Source organism: Protopterus annectens, chromosome 1.part0 (genome assembly GCF_019279795.1).
Source record: "Protopterus annectens isolate FY-2018-M chromosome 1.part0, PAN1.0, whole genome shotgun sequence".
NCBI lineage: Eukaryota > Metazoa > Chordata > Ceratodontiformes > Protopteridae > Protopterus > Protopterus annectens.
The window spans coordinates 188,925,183-188,942,144 of record NC_056725.1 but is presented as its reverse complement, the minus strand read 5'-3'; the positions used below and the strand labels follow the sequence as shown (position 1 = coordinate 188,942,144).

General features: G+C 42.7%; 1 protein-coding gene across 1 annotated transcript in view; it reads right to left on the bottom strand.

Annotated features, from left to right (window-relative positions):
* HNRNPL (heterogeneous nuclear ribonucleoprotein L) overlaps positions 1-16,962 on the bottom strand; it is a 203,028-nt gene that overhangs the window by 174,202 nt on the left and 11,864 nt on the right. The window contains exon 7 of the mRNA XM_044056988.1: positions 8,254-8,325. Within this exon, the coding sequence (XP_043912923.1) occupies positions 8,254-8,325 (72 nt within the window). The remainder of the gene's footprint in view (positions 1-8,253; positions 8,326-16,962) is intronic.

Below are 16,962 nucleotides of genomic sequence, written 5' to 3'. Positions count from 1 at the left end.
TGTAGTCTTCCCTGATATCGGTGCGGCATGGGTATAAAAGAGGCAGCAGACACCATTTTCTTCAGTTTTTCTTGCCCCAGATGTCAGGTGCCCCCAGAAAGGAAGGCAAAACATGATGTCATGCAAACATATACAAGTAGATAAATCAAAACAGTAGTTGCAAGCAAATACACCATAAAGGAATACCCCAAATAGGTTGTATGTTAAAGGCGTTTGTCATAAGCCCCGTCCTAAGAGGGGATGGAGGGAGGGTAACCTAGCGTGCATACAGCTGCAGTCATCACACTTGGGTAGAATCCCAAAGCTAAGTAAGGGTGGCTGGTACTAAGCAGAATTAGGAGGGGCCAAGGACTGCTGTGGCAAAGCCCGCTCTAGATTTTTAGTATAGTGGAAGGTGGTAGTGCTTGGAGAAAGGGTGCACTGAACTCCAAGTAGCTGCTTCCAAAATGTCCTTGGTAGGGACCCCCTGAGGAAAGCTGTTGAGGTAGCTGTAGCCCTGGTGGAGTGGGATCAGATTTATACAGGCACTGATTTTCCATGAAACAAACAAAAGCGTATGCAGTGGGCTATCCATTTTCTTTTCTTGAGCACCTGTAGCATAGGACACAGAGCTGCTCAGATTTTGTTCTGTCCAAGTATTAATGAAGTTGCCTGTGAATGTCCAAGGAATGTAGTAGCCTCTCCTTTGTTCTGTGGATTTGGATAAAAATGTAGGTAAATGAATAGGCCGATTCAAAGCCACACTGGATACTACCTTTGGCATGAAGGTAGGGTTGGTTCGTAAGGAAACCCTGTCCTGATGGAAAATGATGAATGGTTGCACAGCCATGAGGGCCTGTAGCTCCTAAACCCTGCATGCTGTGGTAATAGCCAGAAGGAATGCTGTTTTCCATGAGTATTGTAGCTCTGCTGAAGCCGGCTCAAAAGGAGGCAGTGTCATCTTCTCCAATACAAAGTTGAGGTCCCAAGCTGGAGCTGGTGGTTTCCGTGGGGGTTTTATATTTTTTGCCCCTCTGAGGAACTGCCTTAGAGGATGTGAGAATAAAGGAGGATTCGTATTGTACTGAAATTGCTGAATCGTGGATCTTGATGGAAGAGAAGGATAGGCCACTGTTTTAATATCTCCGTTAGGTACTGTACCTATTTGTTACCCAAGGATTCTGACCCTTTGCTCGATTCCAGGAACAAAATAGTTTCCATTTGGCGGAGTAGGTTTTTCTAGTAGAGGGTCTCCTGGCCTCCAAGATGACATCCTGTACCTCCTTGGAGAGGAGAGTGTTGGTAAACTTAAGGTATTCTCCATGCAGCTAGATTTAGAGTACTGAGCTGGCTGTGAAGGGTCTTGTAGTTGCGCTGGGACAACAGAAGAGGAACTTGAGGAAGGATCCATGGTGGTGAGTGCGACAGGCTCTTTAGGAGAGGATACCAGTGCTGTCGTGGCCAGTCTGGAGCAATGAGAATCATGTGGCCTCTCTGCTCTGGTTTTTAATAGGACTTTGGCCAGTAGAGGTAGAAAGGCATAGACAGTCAATGTTGTCCAATTGAAAGAGAGTGTGTCCACTTTCCAGGCCTGTGGATAGGTCCTTGAGCAGAATTTTTCCAAATGGTAATTTCTGTGGGTAGCAAATAGATCTGGCTGTCCCCATGCCAGAGTTATCTTTGAGAAGACTTGAGGATGCAACTTCCATTCGTGTGGGTCCGTCATATTTCTGCTTAAGTTGTCTGCCAGTGTGTTTTCCTTCCCTGGCAGGAACTGTGCCTGTAGTTAAACTTGTAATTCCAGTGCTGTGTTCCACAGGGTCATGGCTTGCCTGCACAGGGGGTATGAACACGTCCCCGTTTATGTACCACATGACTGTGGCGTTGTCTGTCAATAGCTGGCCTGGATGCAGTAGGTCTTTGAAGGTAATAAGAGCATTTTGTACGGCTAGCATCTCCTTTTGGTTGATGTGTAGGTGCATCTCTTTTTGGGACCATTTTCCCCAAATACACTGACCTGCCATGTGTGCTCCTCAGGTGTAGTCTGAGGCGTCTGTTGTGATGATTTGAGTTGCTTGTGGTAAACAGAAAGGAAGACCTGTGTTTTTGGCATGCTTGAGCTCACCACAAATTCCTTTTGAAGGAATGGAATGAGTGGTATAATTGTTTCCAAGCTGTGGCTGTGCTGAGACCATAAGTTTAGGTACTATTGTAGTTTCCTCATATGCAGCTTTGCAAATGGTATTAGTAGGATGCAAGATGCCATGAACCCCAGAGCCTGCAGGATTTTCCTTGCAGTTAGCCTGGTTAAAGTTGCCATTTTGTTGTAGTATTGAGACAGTTACCCTTGTCTGGCATGAGGTAGGCCATCTGGGTTGTTGTATTTAAGCTGGCACCCAGGAAAATTATCTGTTGAGAAGGTATTAGTTTTGTTTTTTTTTTGCTCACTGTGTACCCCAGGCAGTTTTAACAATTATAAACGCCAGATGTTGCAATAGAAGGTCCTGTCCGTCTGCTTGGATCAGGCAGTCGTCCAGATATGGGTAGATTTGGATTCCTAGTTGTCTGCAGAAGGCAATTACTGATGCCAGGCATTTCGTAAACACTCTGGGCGCAGTAGATAAGCTAAAGGGCAATGCAGAGACTTGGTAATGGGTTGAACCTGCAAGAAATCTGAGGTATCTTCTGCAATCTTGTCTGATAGGGACATGCAGGTATGCCTCCTTGAGGTCCAACGTTACCAGCCAAGACTCCTGCCCAGCATGGGAAGAAGCTGCTGTAATGTGAGCATCTTGAATTTTGGTACCTCTAGATGTGTTTAGAACAGATAGGTCTAAGATGGGTCTCCAATCTTTGTCCTTCCTTGGTACCAGAAATAGCCTTGAAAAAAACCTTGACCACGGAAATTTGCCTTTGTGCCTCTGCTCATTGATTGTGGCAGGTTTGGCATGCCTCATTTTTTGGAAGGGTGTGAAAGTGGAACCTGTAGCCTCTGTCCATAATATCCAGAATCCATTTGTCCTGTGTAACAATGTGCCAGTTTTTTGAAAATGAGGCCAGTTTTCCGCCCAAAGGTGCTGCCATATCTTTGTTTGGCAGGCATAGGGGAAAGTCACTGCATCTGTTTTCTAAATGACTGTGGCCCATTTTCTCCACCTCCAGGGGCTGGTGTTTGCCACCGTCTAGCTCCAAGATCCTTGAGGTCGTCCTCTACCCCTTGGGCGTCTGTCAGTGGCTGGAAAGGACCAATTTTTTGAAGGCCAGTTTCTGCTGAAGCGTGGAGGCTGCACCTGCAAGAAATCTTTAACCGTTTGCATAGATTTCGCTTTTTCCACCATTTTCTTTAGTACCTCCTCAGCTTTAGCACCGAATACATCTTTTTGTAGTGGTGCATCTAATAACTTTGCTTTGACATGATCTGGTAAGGTTTACTCTGAGCCAAGCATGTCTACGTATGACAGACCCCGTGACAGCAGCTCTGCATGAGGACTCTAAAGCATCAAAACCACACTGCAAGTTGTTTCCCCACTTGTTCTGCTCCATGCAACAAATCCTGCAACTCTTTCAAGTCTGGCTGTTCTGTTTGTGTCATTTTGCCTTTCAGCTGAGACAGCAAGAACTGTTGGTATTTTAACATATGAAATTGACAGTTTAATGCCCTCATGGTTATAGTGGCTGATCTATACACCTTCCCCCCCACCTTTCTAATGCTCCAGAATCTTTCGGAAGGCAAAGAGTTTTTAGCAGTAGAGGCCTTAATCCCCTTGGGACCCTGTCAGCAGTATGGCTTTTATAAAGGAACTGGTGAGAATCAGGAACCTGGTAATATCTGTCTGGTTTAACAGGGGCTGGAGGTAGTCTGGATCAAGACTGGCTTCTGCATACACATCATCCAAAATATCTAAGACAGGAGGAACAGCCAGCGGCCTATGCTGGGGGAAGTAGTAGAAATTCCCTGAGCCTTTTCTTGGAATCAGAGTAATCTTGGCCTTCCCAGTGGAAGTGCTCTCTCAATGTATGCAGGGTTTCCCCAAAAGAGAAGTCTTCGGGGGGGGGGGGGGGGGGGGGGACTTGAGGAAATAAGACTCCTCAGCATCAGAGTCTTCAAATGGGGAATAGGTGTAATCCTGGTCCTCAGAATAGCCCGATGAAGGGTAGTCTTTCCTCCAACCTGGGTCTTTTGTCTGAGGGGGGTTGAGAACCCCTGATGAGTAATCAAATCCTCAGCCATTTTAAGCATCTGTTTTTTTTTTTTTTAGGTATGGGGCCTTGAGAGGGGGTCTGAGGCCCTTGTGACTTAGTGAATGATTTAATAGAGGAGGTGGTAGGCCTGAAAACGCCTTCAGAAATGGCAGGCCTCGCTAACATTTTGGTTTCCCCACCAAGAGTGGCGTTGGTATCTGCAGTGGGAATGGAGACAGAGGATCCTGCGGCCTTGGGTACTGAAGTAGCCGGTAAAATGGAACTCTGTCCCTACTAGCATTCAAAACACATCATCCAAAGCCTCCTTTAAAGACCTCATCAGGCAACATCGAGCAAAGTTGGCAGTGCTATGATTGCTCCCCAGGCTAGTGAAAGCAGATAACATATACATGCTAAATCCAGAGCAATTGATAATAGCTTTTCAATCTTACTCACAAACACTGGCTAATCTACAATGTATGCACTGTACCTGTGTACTATGCATGTATTCTACCTACATTCCAAAGTTCAGCCGTACACCACAAATCTATTACTTTATTTTTAAAATTAATTTTTTTGATTGTTCTCTCCACTGTTTGTGCCGCATGCCACTGTAAAAACATGTCTCTTGTAATTTGTGTGTATACTGATTATGTCTAAATAATTAAATGTGTCTGTAATTTTTCTTTGTGGAGCTTTTCTCCCCGGGCCTCTGCTGAAAAAGGGCCTTTTCGGCTCAGACACCCCCGGTTAACAAATGTAAAATAAATAAAATAGTTTCATCGGTAGTGAGGGGCTGCATAGGCGCCTCGCTGAGAACTGGAGAACCGGTAGTCTGCCTAAGCGTGATCTCAGTACTTTATCCTCATCCTTGCATCTTTTGCCTAAAACTGGCATCGGTGCATCAGACAATTAAATTTTTTGCCAAAATAATGAAGGGTGAACTCCGCCCGGCGCTTAGTGCACTTGTTAAACCTAGCACAAAAACGGCAGGCAGAGACGTCGTGGTCTGGCCCTAAGCAAGGTATACAGTAAGAGTGAAAATCCTTATGCGGTATTTGCTTCCCACAAGAAATGCAATTATTAACTTTCTGATCGGTCTGAGGCAAGAAAAGTTTCCCCAATGGGGTACTTGGCTTTAAAGACGACTTCGGCTGAAATACTGTTCGTAAATCTCAGAAGCTGGCCGACTGGCACTTGCGAACTGCTTCGGGCACCGCGCGGCAATAAAGACTGAAGAAAATGGCGTCAGCTGCCTCTTCTACCCCTGTCGCACCGACATCAGGGAAGAAGCGACTACAACCGACGCCAGACCTAGACTTCAGAATTCGGCCGACCGAGAACCCGCCTGACGGCAGGATAACCCAAGTGCGATGACTGCAGCTGTATGCACGATGAACATCTCTTTAGCACTTAACCCTGTTTGACCACCCTGTAAACTTAAGCAGTGTCTAGGGAAATGCAAGTATGTTCACATTTCAGGGTCTAGTCCCAAACCAGCTTGACAGTCTGAAAGCTCCACAACTCTCCAGAATTGGGCAAATCTCAGGTCATTTATACTTACAAGGACTGTGAAAGACCCATACCAATACCAATGGCAATCAAGTGCAAGATGTGGCAAATCCTAGCTCCAGATAAGTTAACCGTGGTCTTCAGCCTGGTTAGGACATCAGTATTAAATGTCTCCGGATACATTAGTCTCACTGTAGTGTACATGGCTGATAAGATGTGCTTGTATGTGAAAGTTGCCTCAGTGAACTCCTCTTGCATACCATGTTTTAAGGATCAAGTGGTAAACAAAAACCTGCATTGTCTCAACATGCTCACATCAAACTGGCTACAGAGAAGTTATGAAATTCCATAACCATACTGCTCAATTGACTGGTGAGCTACAAGGAGTGGCATATAGTGTCTGGCGAGCTACAGGAGTAGCATATTTTGTTTAGAAAGCTATTATAAGGGTGCTTTGTTGATGCAGACCAAGCCTGTTTTACTGGGGCAGACCATGCTTGCTAACAGTCAAGTATCACCACAGTAAGTACAAATTAAAGCAGAATTGAATATCAGATTTAAAATTCTTTTGATTGAGGTAACCATCGCCTTAGGGCAGCTTGCCAAAACCTTTCAGGGCCTAAGCCAGTCCCAGCCTGATGTACTATTGCAATTTGCAAACTCGCTGCCTTTAACCACCACAGACCTATGCGGAACATCAGACCACGTATGAAGTCCTGCTGGAAGGACTACCACTGTGCAGGTAAGAATTGAAGTGGTCCTGATCCAAGGGGATCAGTATGGCCAGGCTGACTGGGAAGGGGTTTCTAAAAACAGCACTCCCCCCCCCCCCAAGAAAGGGCTTTAACAGTACAACTACAAGAAAAAAAATCAGTGGGATGTAAACATAATCAGGATTGACAGCCACTCCCTTCTATCCCATGTTTGAGAATTAAACCCTCCAGTGTAACCTCATTCCAGAGTGTTTGCCATCCCACTCCCCCTTCCTTGTGTTGGTAAGGAGTTGCGTGTCATGCAAATTCTACCATTCTGACAGCTGATCACATTTTAGAAGTGTCAGCACGTATGCTGCTCTGACCTGCCTCAAAGTTTTCCTCAAGAAACTTGATATCAACAGGTTCAGTATTTAGACTTATTCCTCCTTTAATGCCTTGATGGCACAGTCAGCCTCCTGGGTGAACTTCCCACTGTGAAAGTATCCAAGGTCTGGTACAAGTGCAGGTTCCCAGAACAGATGGGTGTAACTGGGCAATGAACAAACCGTAGTTAAGCTAAGCTGTTACTCACAGCCCTTTATAGTAGTTGGTGACACCCCCCCACCCCATGTGCTGTATGCATCCTCTTTTGTAGGCCTAGATGCCCAAAACTTGGGGGGGGGGGGATCTAAAGATGTGCAGGTTTGGACAAAGCAGAGAAGCTACTGGAAGGGAAAAAGTGGAGGGTCCTTTAATGGGAACTGCATTTTCTGTACGATCAAGCTTACTAGTAGCACGTTCAACAAATAAATGCTGTCCAAAAACAATACAGAATGAAGAGACCTCCAGACTTTGAAACTGCAAAACTCAAAGCCAAACTTAAAAATCAGACAGAAGTAAAGCTCAGTAGGGAATCTGAGGTAGGACAGCCCCAACCCTATCCAATTGTGTCTTTCAACTTGAGTAGTTGTAACAGGGATAAGTACCAAACATATAGGAGTATATATACTCCTGACACTTCTAAAATGTGATCAGCTGTCAGAATGGTAGTTTGCATGACACGCAACTCCCTTACCAACACAAGGAAGGGAGATGGGGTGGCAAACGGTCTGGAATGAGGTTACACTGGAGGGTTTCTTAAACTCAGATACAGAATACACATTCATCTACCCAAGCAACAATTTACTCAGTTGCAATGCCAACAGGAAACAAAACGTGGAATGAACCTAACTGGTAGGGATACTTTCACACCAACCACCTCAACAGAAAACGGTTCATCCTCACAGTTTGCAGCCTTGTCTGTGTAGACAACTTGACAGCACAGATACTGCTGGATAACCACAAGCATAGAAATGCAGTTTAATATGCAAGCCAACACTTGACCCAAGCTGATGCTTCACAAGTAACCACATCCTCACCAATTACCAGAATTGTGCACAGACTGATCTCTTAGGGTCCGAGTGTAGAAGAATGGGTGCAACACACAGAAGTGATGCATCAAGCTTCTATTATGGATAAGGAACAAAAGCAGCCTCTACAGATGCAGTTACTAGGTCACAAAAGATCCAGTCAACAGTTTAGATTGACAGCTAAAGCCACTGTACCTTTAACGCAGAATGAACTGCTCCAAATTAAGCTTACAGATCAAAAGTAAAAAAGACATAAAAAGCCGCAGTCCAACTACCACATTAGACTCAGGAACTCACCACTGAAGTTTAAACACAAACAAGACAGCACCGTGAAGTTTTAAGCACTAGACTACTACAGTAGAGACTTAACTTAGCTTTTAAAAAAAATCAAATCGGAGTAATAACCTTTGCCCATTGTTTATTTTACTTAAGCTAGGTCACTATTTAAAAAGAAAAAAAATATATATGTATCTTACCATAATCTGGTGGATGGTCGCCAAGCAAGGCAGGCTGCCTCTGTCGCTTGTTTGGATTGCTTGTAGAGTCGGCTTTTGAAAACAAATGAACATTTTTAGCATGAGTTTCATAATGTGGCCTTTGCTTACAAAATATAGCTCTTAAGTAAAGGTCACACTTCCCTGCAAAGCATGGCATAATTGGCATAGTTTAGGTTTTCAGCTTGGCTGCTTGCATTTATCTGACATGACTATCATTACAACTGAATTAATAGGTCAGATGCTGCCAAGAAGACAGCACACAGTAAAACTCCAAAGCAGAACATTATCAGTGAAGAGAGCCGATTAAAGCTCAGACAGGTTGCTTATATCAAACTGACCAGAGCACAAGTCTACATTTTTACATTGTAAACTCAAACATTACCTGCAGCAACTGCCCCAAAGATTAGAGTGGAGGCCCACACGTTAAAGCTTCAAATAAAAGCAGTAACGTTTGCAAATTAAACTGAAGACCCAGCAAACAAGTCACTTTCTAAAAGTCTTAACCTTAGAAAAGAATCCAGAACAAGGATCCAAATGCATGCAAGATGTCATTACCTTCCATTTGATTACTGTATGAAAATTTAAGCCACATCTAAAATTTCTTATCTTTGTAGAATAAGACCACGAGACTATGTGGGTCAACAAGAATCTTACTTGAGTCAACATGTCAAGTCAGAAAAAAGTTCTATGCATTTAATGCTTCACATACAGAGCCAATGTGCAGAGATTTATTCCACTGCATACCTAAGAGCAGGACTAATATGGGGGGGTAGTATTCCACAAGTACGGAAATGCCAAAAAAGCCTGCAGGACACTCCTGGGCAATTACTACATCTCAGGTTTGTGGCATAAACAAGGGCAGCTTGTACCAGTCTGTGGCTAACCACTATAAAATCAGAGCAGTAACAAAAGCAGCAACCCAAACCTCTAGTGAAGCATTACACGCAACCGCTGTAAGCTCCACATGCTCAATCTCTTGAGGCTTGAGCGAGGCTTGGGGGCTGGAAGTTGGGAAGAAATGCAGAGATCACAACAAACAAGTCAGACTCCAAACCTGGCTTGCAGTAAAGGTAATACTGACTTGCACAAAATGAGGGTACCCTGAACCAAGTCACTCCAACTTTACAAGTCAGTTAATCCATGCCAAGATCTTAAACTGCAGCTTTGTCTAGTCTTACATGGTGGTTGGAACCTTTAACAAGTTCTGGTGCTCCTTGTTAGAACTCAGCCATCTTAAAATTGAGAAAGAGACACCTAATTCAATCTTGATTTGAGGCACAAGACACTGCTGCTTCAAGAAAGCAAAACATGAACCTCTGGTTTCGGCTACAAATGAGGCAAAGAAAGAAAACTTGTTTCACTATGCAGGTAGCATATCCTGTACTGGCTGATAACTCAGAATGGGGCTAAGGCATGAAGAGCTGGAATAAAACCCCCCATGGCAACGAGATCCAACAAGTGCCTCATGCCAAAGTACATCTACAAAATACACAGGTGGGGCCAAGTATGAATCCCTGGTGCGATGCAACAGGGCAGCATAAAACCGAAGTCTAATCACTGCTTAAAAAACAAAAAAAAAAAACACAACTCAAGCCATCCTACAGAACATACAAGCACAATTAACCAGACTTTCAAAAATAGGGCAGTCATCGCATATGGGCTGGCATGACAATCTAAGGCATGTCCAGACTTATCCACAATGATGTAGATAGCTAAACATCAGGACAATTACAGTCCACTCACTCCAGCAAGTTCCAAAAATGCCACATGCTACACCAAAAATGCATGTATAAAACCATTTTGCCAATTCTGGAAAGCTGCCCTCGACAAAGGAAAGGCAGGCTTGCATTTGTACAGAAAATGCTCCTACTCTTACCACTCCATAGAAACTACATTTGTGACACTTGAAAACGGCAACAATCCCAACAAACTTTTCGTTTGAGACCAAAGTCTACAGAACACCATGAATACATGCAGTATTCCTGATCAGGAAGTGCAGAGGCAAATATGCAACAGAACTGCCCTGAAACAGATGCCACGTGCAATTTACATTAAGCAAGGATTTTGTAAATACCACGAAGTACCTAGAAGTTTATGAAGCCTAAAAAAAAAACACAAAACCCCCCCCCCCCCCACAAAGTGGGAGTTTCATCCAGCATTAAGGCAACTGGCTAAGCAATTCCCTTATTCCTTTTTTTGACCAGGAACGGTAGTGGCAAATGCTACAATTTAGCTCTAAAAAGCTGCTTAAAGTCCAGAGCACAGGGGGAGTGGATAATCAATCCCACGAAAACAAGTTTTACTACTCGCATTGAAGGGACCCCAGTATTGCAAAAGAGCATGTTAGATGACACCAACCAACCCTAAAACCACATTACATAGCAGCAGCGCAATAGTTCACTTGCATTCTAGTCTGTCCATGTTCCCCAAGAAATTGAACAGCAAACATTTTTACAACCAAGTGTCTACTCAAACTACTGAGACAGAATACCCACAGGTAATTTACATAGAGCATCTCACTCTTAAACAAACATCCAACTGTCTTTATAGGACCAGCTCTTTCCACTGGACAGGCAGTTTTCAAATTCTTGCATAAACTGCAGAGGTCCCATTAAATGGGATGTGTGTAGAGATGATCCTATCTGGTTGACCTGTTGGGCAACAAAGATACCATAACGCGACACGGAGATACTTGCTTTGGAACAATGGCATACACAATCTGTACAGTAACAGGTTCACTGTAAAGAATCTGTCAGCAAAAAGTATGAACAAACATTTTAGGACTTCTGTATCTAGTGGGTTGCATAAAAGACAAGGCAAGTCAGAATACACTGCCTCAAAATCAGAGCCAATAGCGAGACTTTAGTCTTAATAGGTTGTAGCAATGATCTGTCCTAGGAGGAGTGTTCCTTCATTACAAAATATGGGAAGCAGAGGGACTGCAGGAAAAACTTGCATTTCCCCAGGAGGGTAGCAGCTTGCAGAACCACCAAGGGAGAGCCACTCAGCCAAAAGAAACCGTAGACCCGAGGGAGAGGAAGATGACCGATTAAATGGCCTTTCCCAGATGACTCACCCTTGGGATGGAGGTGTGTTGAGACAGACCCCATTAGTTGAGCGAGCTAAAAAATTGGCAGGTAGTGTGGCACACAACTCTAAAGGAACTTCAGCCAAGCATACTGCATATCTACTTGAATTTTTGGGGGCTGGGTACAAGTTTTGCCCACTGACACCAAGGGCTTCCCACTAAAGTTATATGCCTTGTGGGCCCTACAGTGGAACAGCACCTTAATCAAACATGCAGAAATAATCCATAGCAACAGCCACAAAGAAAACATTTTGGGAAAAAAAAGTTGGCAGGCATTGGCACCCAGTGTTCTGTGCAGGGACCTCGCCCACTTGTAATCTAACTTTTTTTTTTTTTTTTTTTAAGTAAAAAACAAAGGGCTCTTACCAACTCTAAGATGACTTCAATCTAGGTAGTCAGACACTAAACGACAGCCACCCTGCCTCATAACTGGTGACAGTGAATTAACATACCTCCATGGGCATATCCAGTTCATGAATCATGGACTAACCCAACTTGACCAGTTCTAGACAATCTTTTTTCTTCACAAGTTTGCTGCTAAAGATCTAGGGATATCAGTCTCCTATACTTGGGCCTTGGGCCATAACCCCCCCCCCCCATTTTTCCAATTATTGAACATAAAGCTCCCTTCTGGCATGCATCTATACAGACATGCAATAACTGCGACACCACAAAGGCTCAAACCAGTCTAGTACTCACCTATGAACTAGGGTGCCCTTTTAACCAAGGTATTATTTTTGCTGTACACTCCATGAAGCTACCTCATTTGCCTGCAAACCCTGCACCCATTTACCATGCCAACTCTTCAACCCAACCCACTGCCACACAATTTCTCAGCCTGTTCCAACTCGACAGTATTGCATCTCCCTAAAGCTTCCTACCTCAAAGGGACAGGACTTCGTAAGCAAATAACCAAACGGCAAACAAGTGCATGAATACAACTGAACTGTTTGTGCACAGACAAATTCAAGGATGTTTAAAAAGGCAGTTCATGTGTTATATACTGTAAGCCTAATCAGGAAAAAAAAAAAAGCTTTCACATCAAAACACAGCCACTGCCAATCCACAGAATAGAAAAAAAAAAGAAGAAAGCAAATTAAAACACTGAATCCCTAAGCCTAGTAAAGGGAAGCTAGACTTCAGTCCATATGCAAAGCAGTGGTTTTAAGCTGCTCTTGAGGATGCACTATGGAATCTGCCCATATGGAATCTGCCCATATGGAATCTGCCCATATGGAATCTGCCCATATGGAATCTGCCCATATGGAATCTGCCCATATGGAATCTGCCCATATGGAATCTGCCCATATGGAATCTGCCCATATGGAATCTGCCCATATGGAATCTGCCCATATGGAATCTGCCCATATGGAATCTGCCCATATGGAATCTGCCCATATGGAATCTGCCCATATGGAATCTGCCCATATGAAGTGTTGGGCTGAAAAACGGGCAGGCAATAAGGAGGTACAGCTCAGTCACAAGTCAAAATGCTGCACAACTTGTAATAATCTCAAAACCAAAGGAAAAAACTAAAGTCAAAAATCAGATCACAGTGCATCCTATAGTTTTGCCCCCTTGCACAATTCCACACATGTACAAGACACAAAAAATCCCAATAAAAGCAATTTATATATATTGATCTAAGATTCAGTGTTACTGCATCATCTAACCTATCACATTTAGATTTTTTGCCATCATGTTACCAGCATTGTTTTTGTTTAGGTCACTAAGTGCTTAAGACCATCACAAATCTTCACTCTTTCCTTCCATGGCATCAGAACACAACAGCAAGTCAAAAAAAAAAAAAAAAAAAAAAAACAAACAAACCACACCAGCTATTTACCTGCACTCTTACATGGTGTTGAAAGTTTTACAGGAGCCTGTAAAAACCAGATTTTTTGCTGGGCATTCTCAAAGTTCAGTATTTCTTGGTTCTAACATCTCTTCACAGTACATTAAGGGGGGAACAGTCAAGATTACAACAGGATGCCCCCTCCCTCTAAAATGGACATCCCTCTAAAATGGACATGCAATGGTATATATATATATATATATATATATATATATATATATATATATATATATATATATATATATATATATATATATATAATGGACATCCCTACAGTATTACAAAGCTATGCCAATATAAATTCTCAGTGGCTTTAAACATCTGAAGACTAGGCCACCGCCCTGGATAAATCAAGTCAGGGACTGGACTACAGTACACTCGATACAATCCTGGGTGGCTGTCAAGCTAAGTCAGTCAACTCAAACCACTACTTACAATTCGGATAGGTGTACTATTTCAGAAAGCAAAATGATGGCTTCTCAAAAATCTGGAATGCAGACTTCTTAAAATTTCAACTCTCAATTCATAAATTTGATCAAAGATTGGAAACTATATACACAAGTAATAAATCATGCACAATTACATTAAATTGAATCAAAACCAAGTTAAAATATTTTGCATCAACAGCTCCTCTCAAACAAAACAAAGCTTGATAGCTTACATACATCAATACATTCTTTAAACAGAACCTTCATAAAAAGAAAAAGGTTACTTACACTGCAGGAGTACAGAGAACAATGTCCATTTTCACAAATCTTTCCTCTTACCATTGAGCGTGGCAACAGCATGTTAGCACAGTTCTGAAAGATGGCGTCCCAAACATACTGCGACCCTGCATCACATGGTTGTAGTCATAAATATACATACTTTAAACACCAATAAACAAATTATTATACAAATAAAACTGACAGTCTCACAGGTTGATTCCTCAGGAGTTATCAGAAAAGGTATCTGAGATGTACTAGTGATAGTGTTCCTCCATGTACCATCTCCTGAATTTGTGTTTTGTACAGTGGTGCTGCTGGCTCTGTGTAGGTCTCCCATGTACATGTCCTGTTGTGGAATGTGTCTTGGGCTAAGGACATGTATACACGCAACGGAATGGGCCCCAGCTACACGAAGGATTATCTGTGTAACCTCAACTTGCCTCCTGCTGGCGCTGAGTATGTTGACAGCTGGTGTCTACAAAAACCCTCTGAAATGTAGAAGTTAGGACCACATCTTATGTCTCGGTGAATATCATGATCTACTTCACACACTATATTATAATTCTTCAGAAAAACGTTGACTGCAAAAGGCTGTCTTTAGAGCAGTGTGCCTCGTTGAGTTCAAGAGCCTAAGATTAAGGAAAGTCTGCCTCGTAAAATGTCTGCAGTGGCATGTTCAGTCTTTTCTCTGTGCTTGGAGTTCTTGGATCCCAGTGTTGTGTTCTTGTATGAAAACTCTGCTGCTGCTCTTGTAATAAGATGCATGTTTCGCCATGAAGAGAGCTAAGTGCACTACTCTGTGTAGTAAGGAAATGTGAAGTTCATAGTATGTAGTTACAGGGTTCAGTTTATTCAAATATTAACCAATGTGGGAGGAGTTAAAACACCCAATTCAACATTGCCTTGTAAATTTACTCACTGGTTGAATTTTCAAAATTCCTGAATTATTCGTTTTAAGGGACCCTGAAAATTGTCTATGAAACTTCACATTTCTGATATGTATCCCTACCAGGAAAGAATCTGTTACATTTAGTTGCTGTCGTGTAATGCCAGTCTCACCTTCAGGTACAAACCAAACATTAACATGTTAAAAACTCCTACTTCACAGCACTAACTCGCTCACTATCCAACGTCATGCTACACACCAAACTTCTCTGTAGTGAAAAACCCATTTCAAGTAACACTCCCAGCTACTACTACTGACCAATTTAATACTACTGACCAATTTAAAAATGACAATACCCACAACATGCAGCCCTTACCCCATATTGTTAGTAGCAATCCTTTGGTGTTTTTATCCAGTCTTGTACACCAAATGCTTACAGCATCAGTTAAGCATTTGTACTAAGAAATATTACTACAGTGCTAGATTTTAGCCATTGTAACATCCGCTAAAACAAAGAGGTAATGTTGCAGGCATCTGGGGTCACTCATTACGGTTCTTCAGTCTGTCACTCCAATATGCAGTTAGGATTTCTTGGGTGTGACCCCTTAACTGGTGTTCTAGAAAGTCAGATAACATGGAAACAAAAACAGGTTGTGGTGGGTCAGCTGCCAAGTAAAACCTTTGACAAGAAACGTGTGGCCACAAGTGAGCTGACCCCTGGACACTCCATACCCCTGTTGGAGGCATGGCTAGGTTGAGATATTTTGCTTGCAACAAATTGATGTCCCCAGCTCTCCTAGAAAGGAATTTCCTTAGGCAAGTGTGCCCTTAAAATCACAGGCGGCCTGAAGGAAGGCTGAATGCTTACTATGTAGTAGTAGAAAGCATGCTTTAAACGTCCACAGCATTCCAAGACCAAGGCTGCCAATGCCCTTGCAAAGCTTAGGTCTGAAAAGCAGCAGTCTGCATGGCTTTAAGACAAATGAGGGACAGTCAAAGGCCACAACCGAAGACCCTTTCAATGTGGTTTTCACCCATTATGGAAGAAGGAAGGAAAGAAGTTCTTTGCCTTAGTTTGCAGAGTCTGACAAGGTATGCATACAGTTCCATGTGGAAGACTTCAGCTAAGATTAGGACATTACAGATTATACTGAACCAAACAGCCATGCTGCCACAACACATACGGGTAGGATTTAAAATCAAATGCTCCAGTGAGGCCTGAGGGACAAACCCTCCTTTGCAAACTATGCTAGACTGTGTTAAGAGCTTTCACATTTCCTCCTTTTTTGCAAGGAAAGTGACAGCTTAGAAGAGCTCTGAAAAAAACATTGTTAAAGCTCTGGAAAGCACAAGCAGAACTACAGAGTCGAGATGGCTTGCTTAAATAGTCTCACAGAGGACAGCTCTATTAAACACAAAACAGGACATGCAGAAATAAAATTTACCAGGACAGTCCTATGTACCATTCAAAATTCCAAGGACATGCCAGAGGTCACTGGAAAAGTATTACTTTAACTTGCGCAAAAGCTGCTGAAAAGTATATCCATGTGCAAACATGGAAGGGGCAAAGAACAATGAGACGCCATTTACTGAATGGCCTTAATGCATATAGGCTCAAATCCTGAATGCTGCAGAAATCCATCTGGTACAAGATCTTATGCGGACCTCATTTAAAACACTTGAAACAAGCAATTTATCCTTCACCTCAGTCTACTCATGCCACTCAAGGCATGAACATACAGCATTTTTGGCAGATTGTGTTTTCTGAAATAGCAACCATTGGTGGCAGGCTTACAATATAAGTTCCACTCAGATGAACTTGAAAATTTTAAGCAGCAGCACCATTTTTATTTTTTGCAGCCTGAATGCTTTATACCAAGTAGGACTCTACAGCAAAAGAATTAAAGGTATCACAAGTTTGGTGAAGGACATGGGACATTACCAACCAGGCCATGCATCTCTAAGCATCTGAAAGCAACACAACACAGCATGGGGATATCAGCTAAAAAACATCTGGGTATATCTGGCAAAAGTGTTTAAATCTCCAGAGAAAACAAGTGCATTTCATACAAACCAGAAAAGGCCATCTAAAAATGTCCTTAAAGTGTCATAGCACTAAAGAATTTAAAGCATTTACAAGTACAAAGCTAAA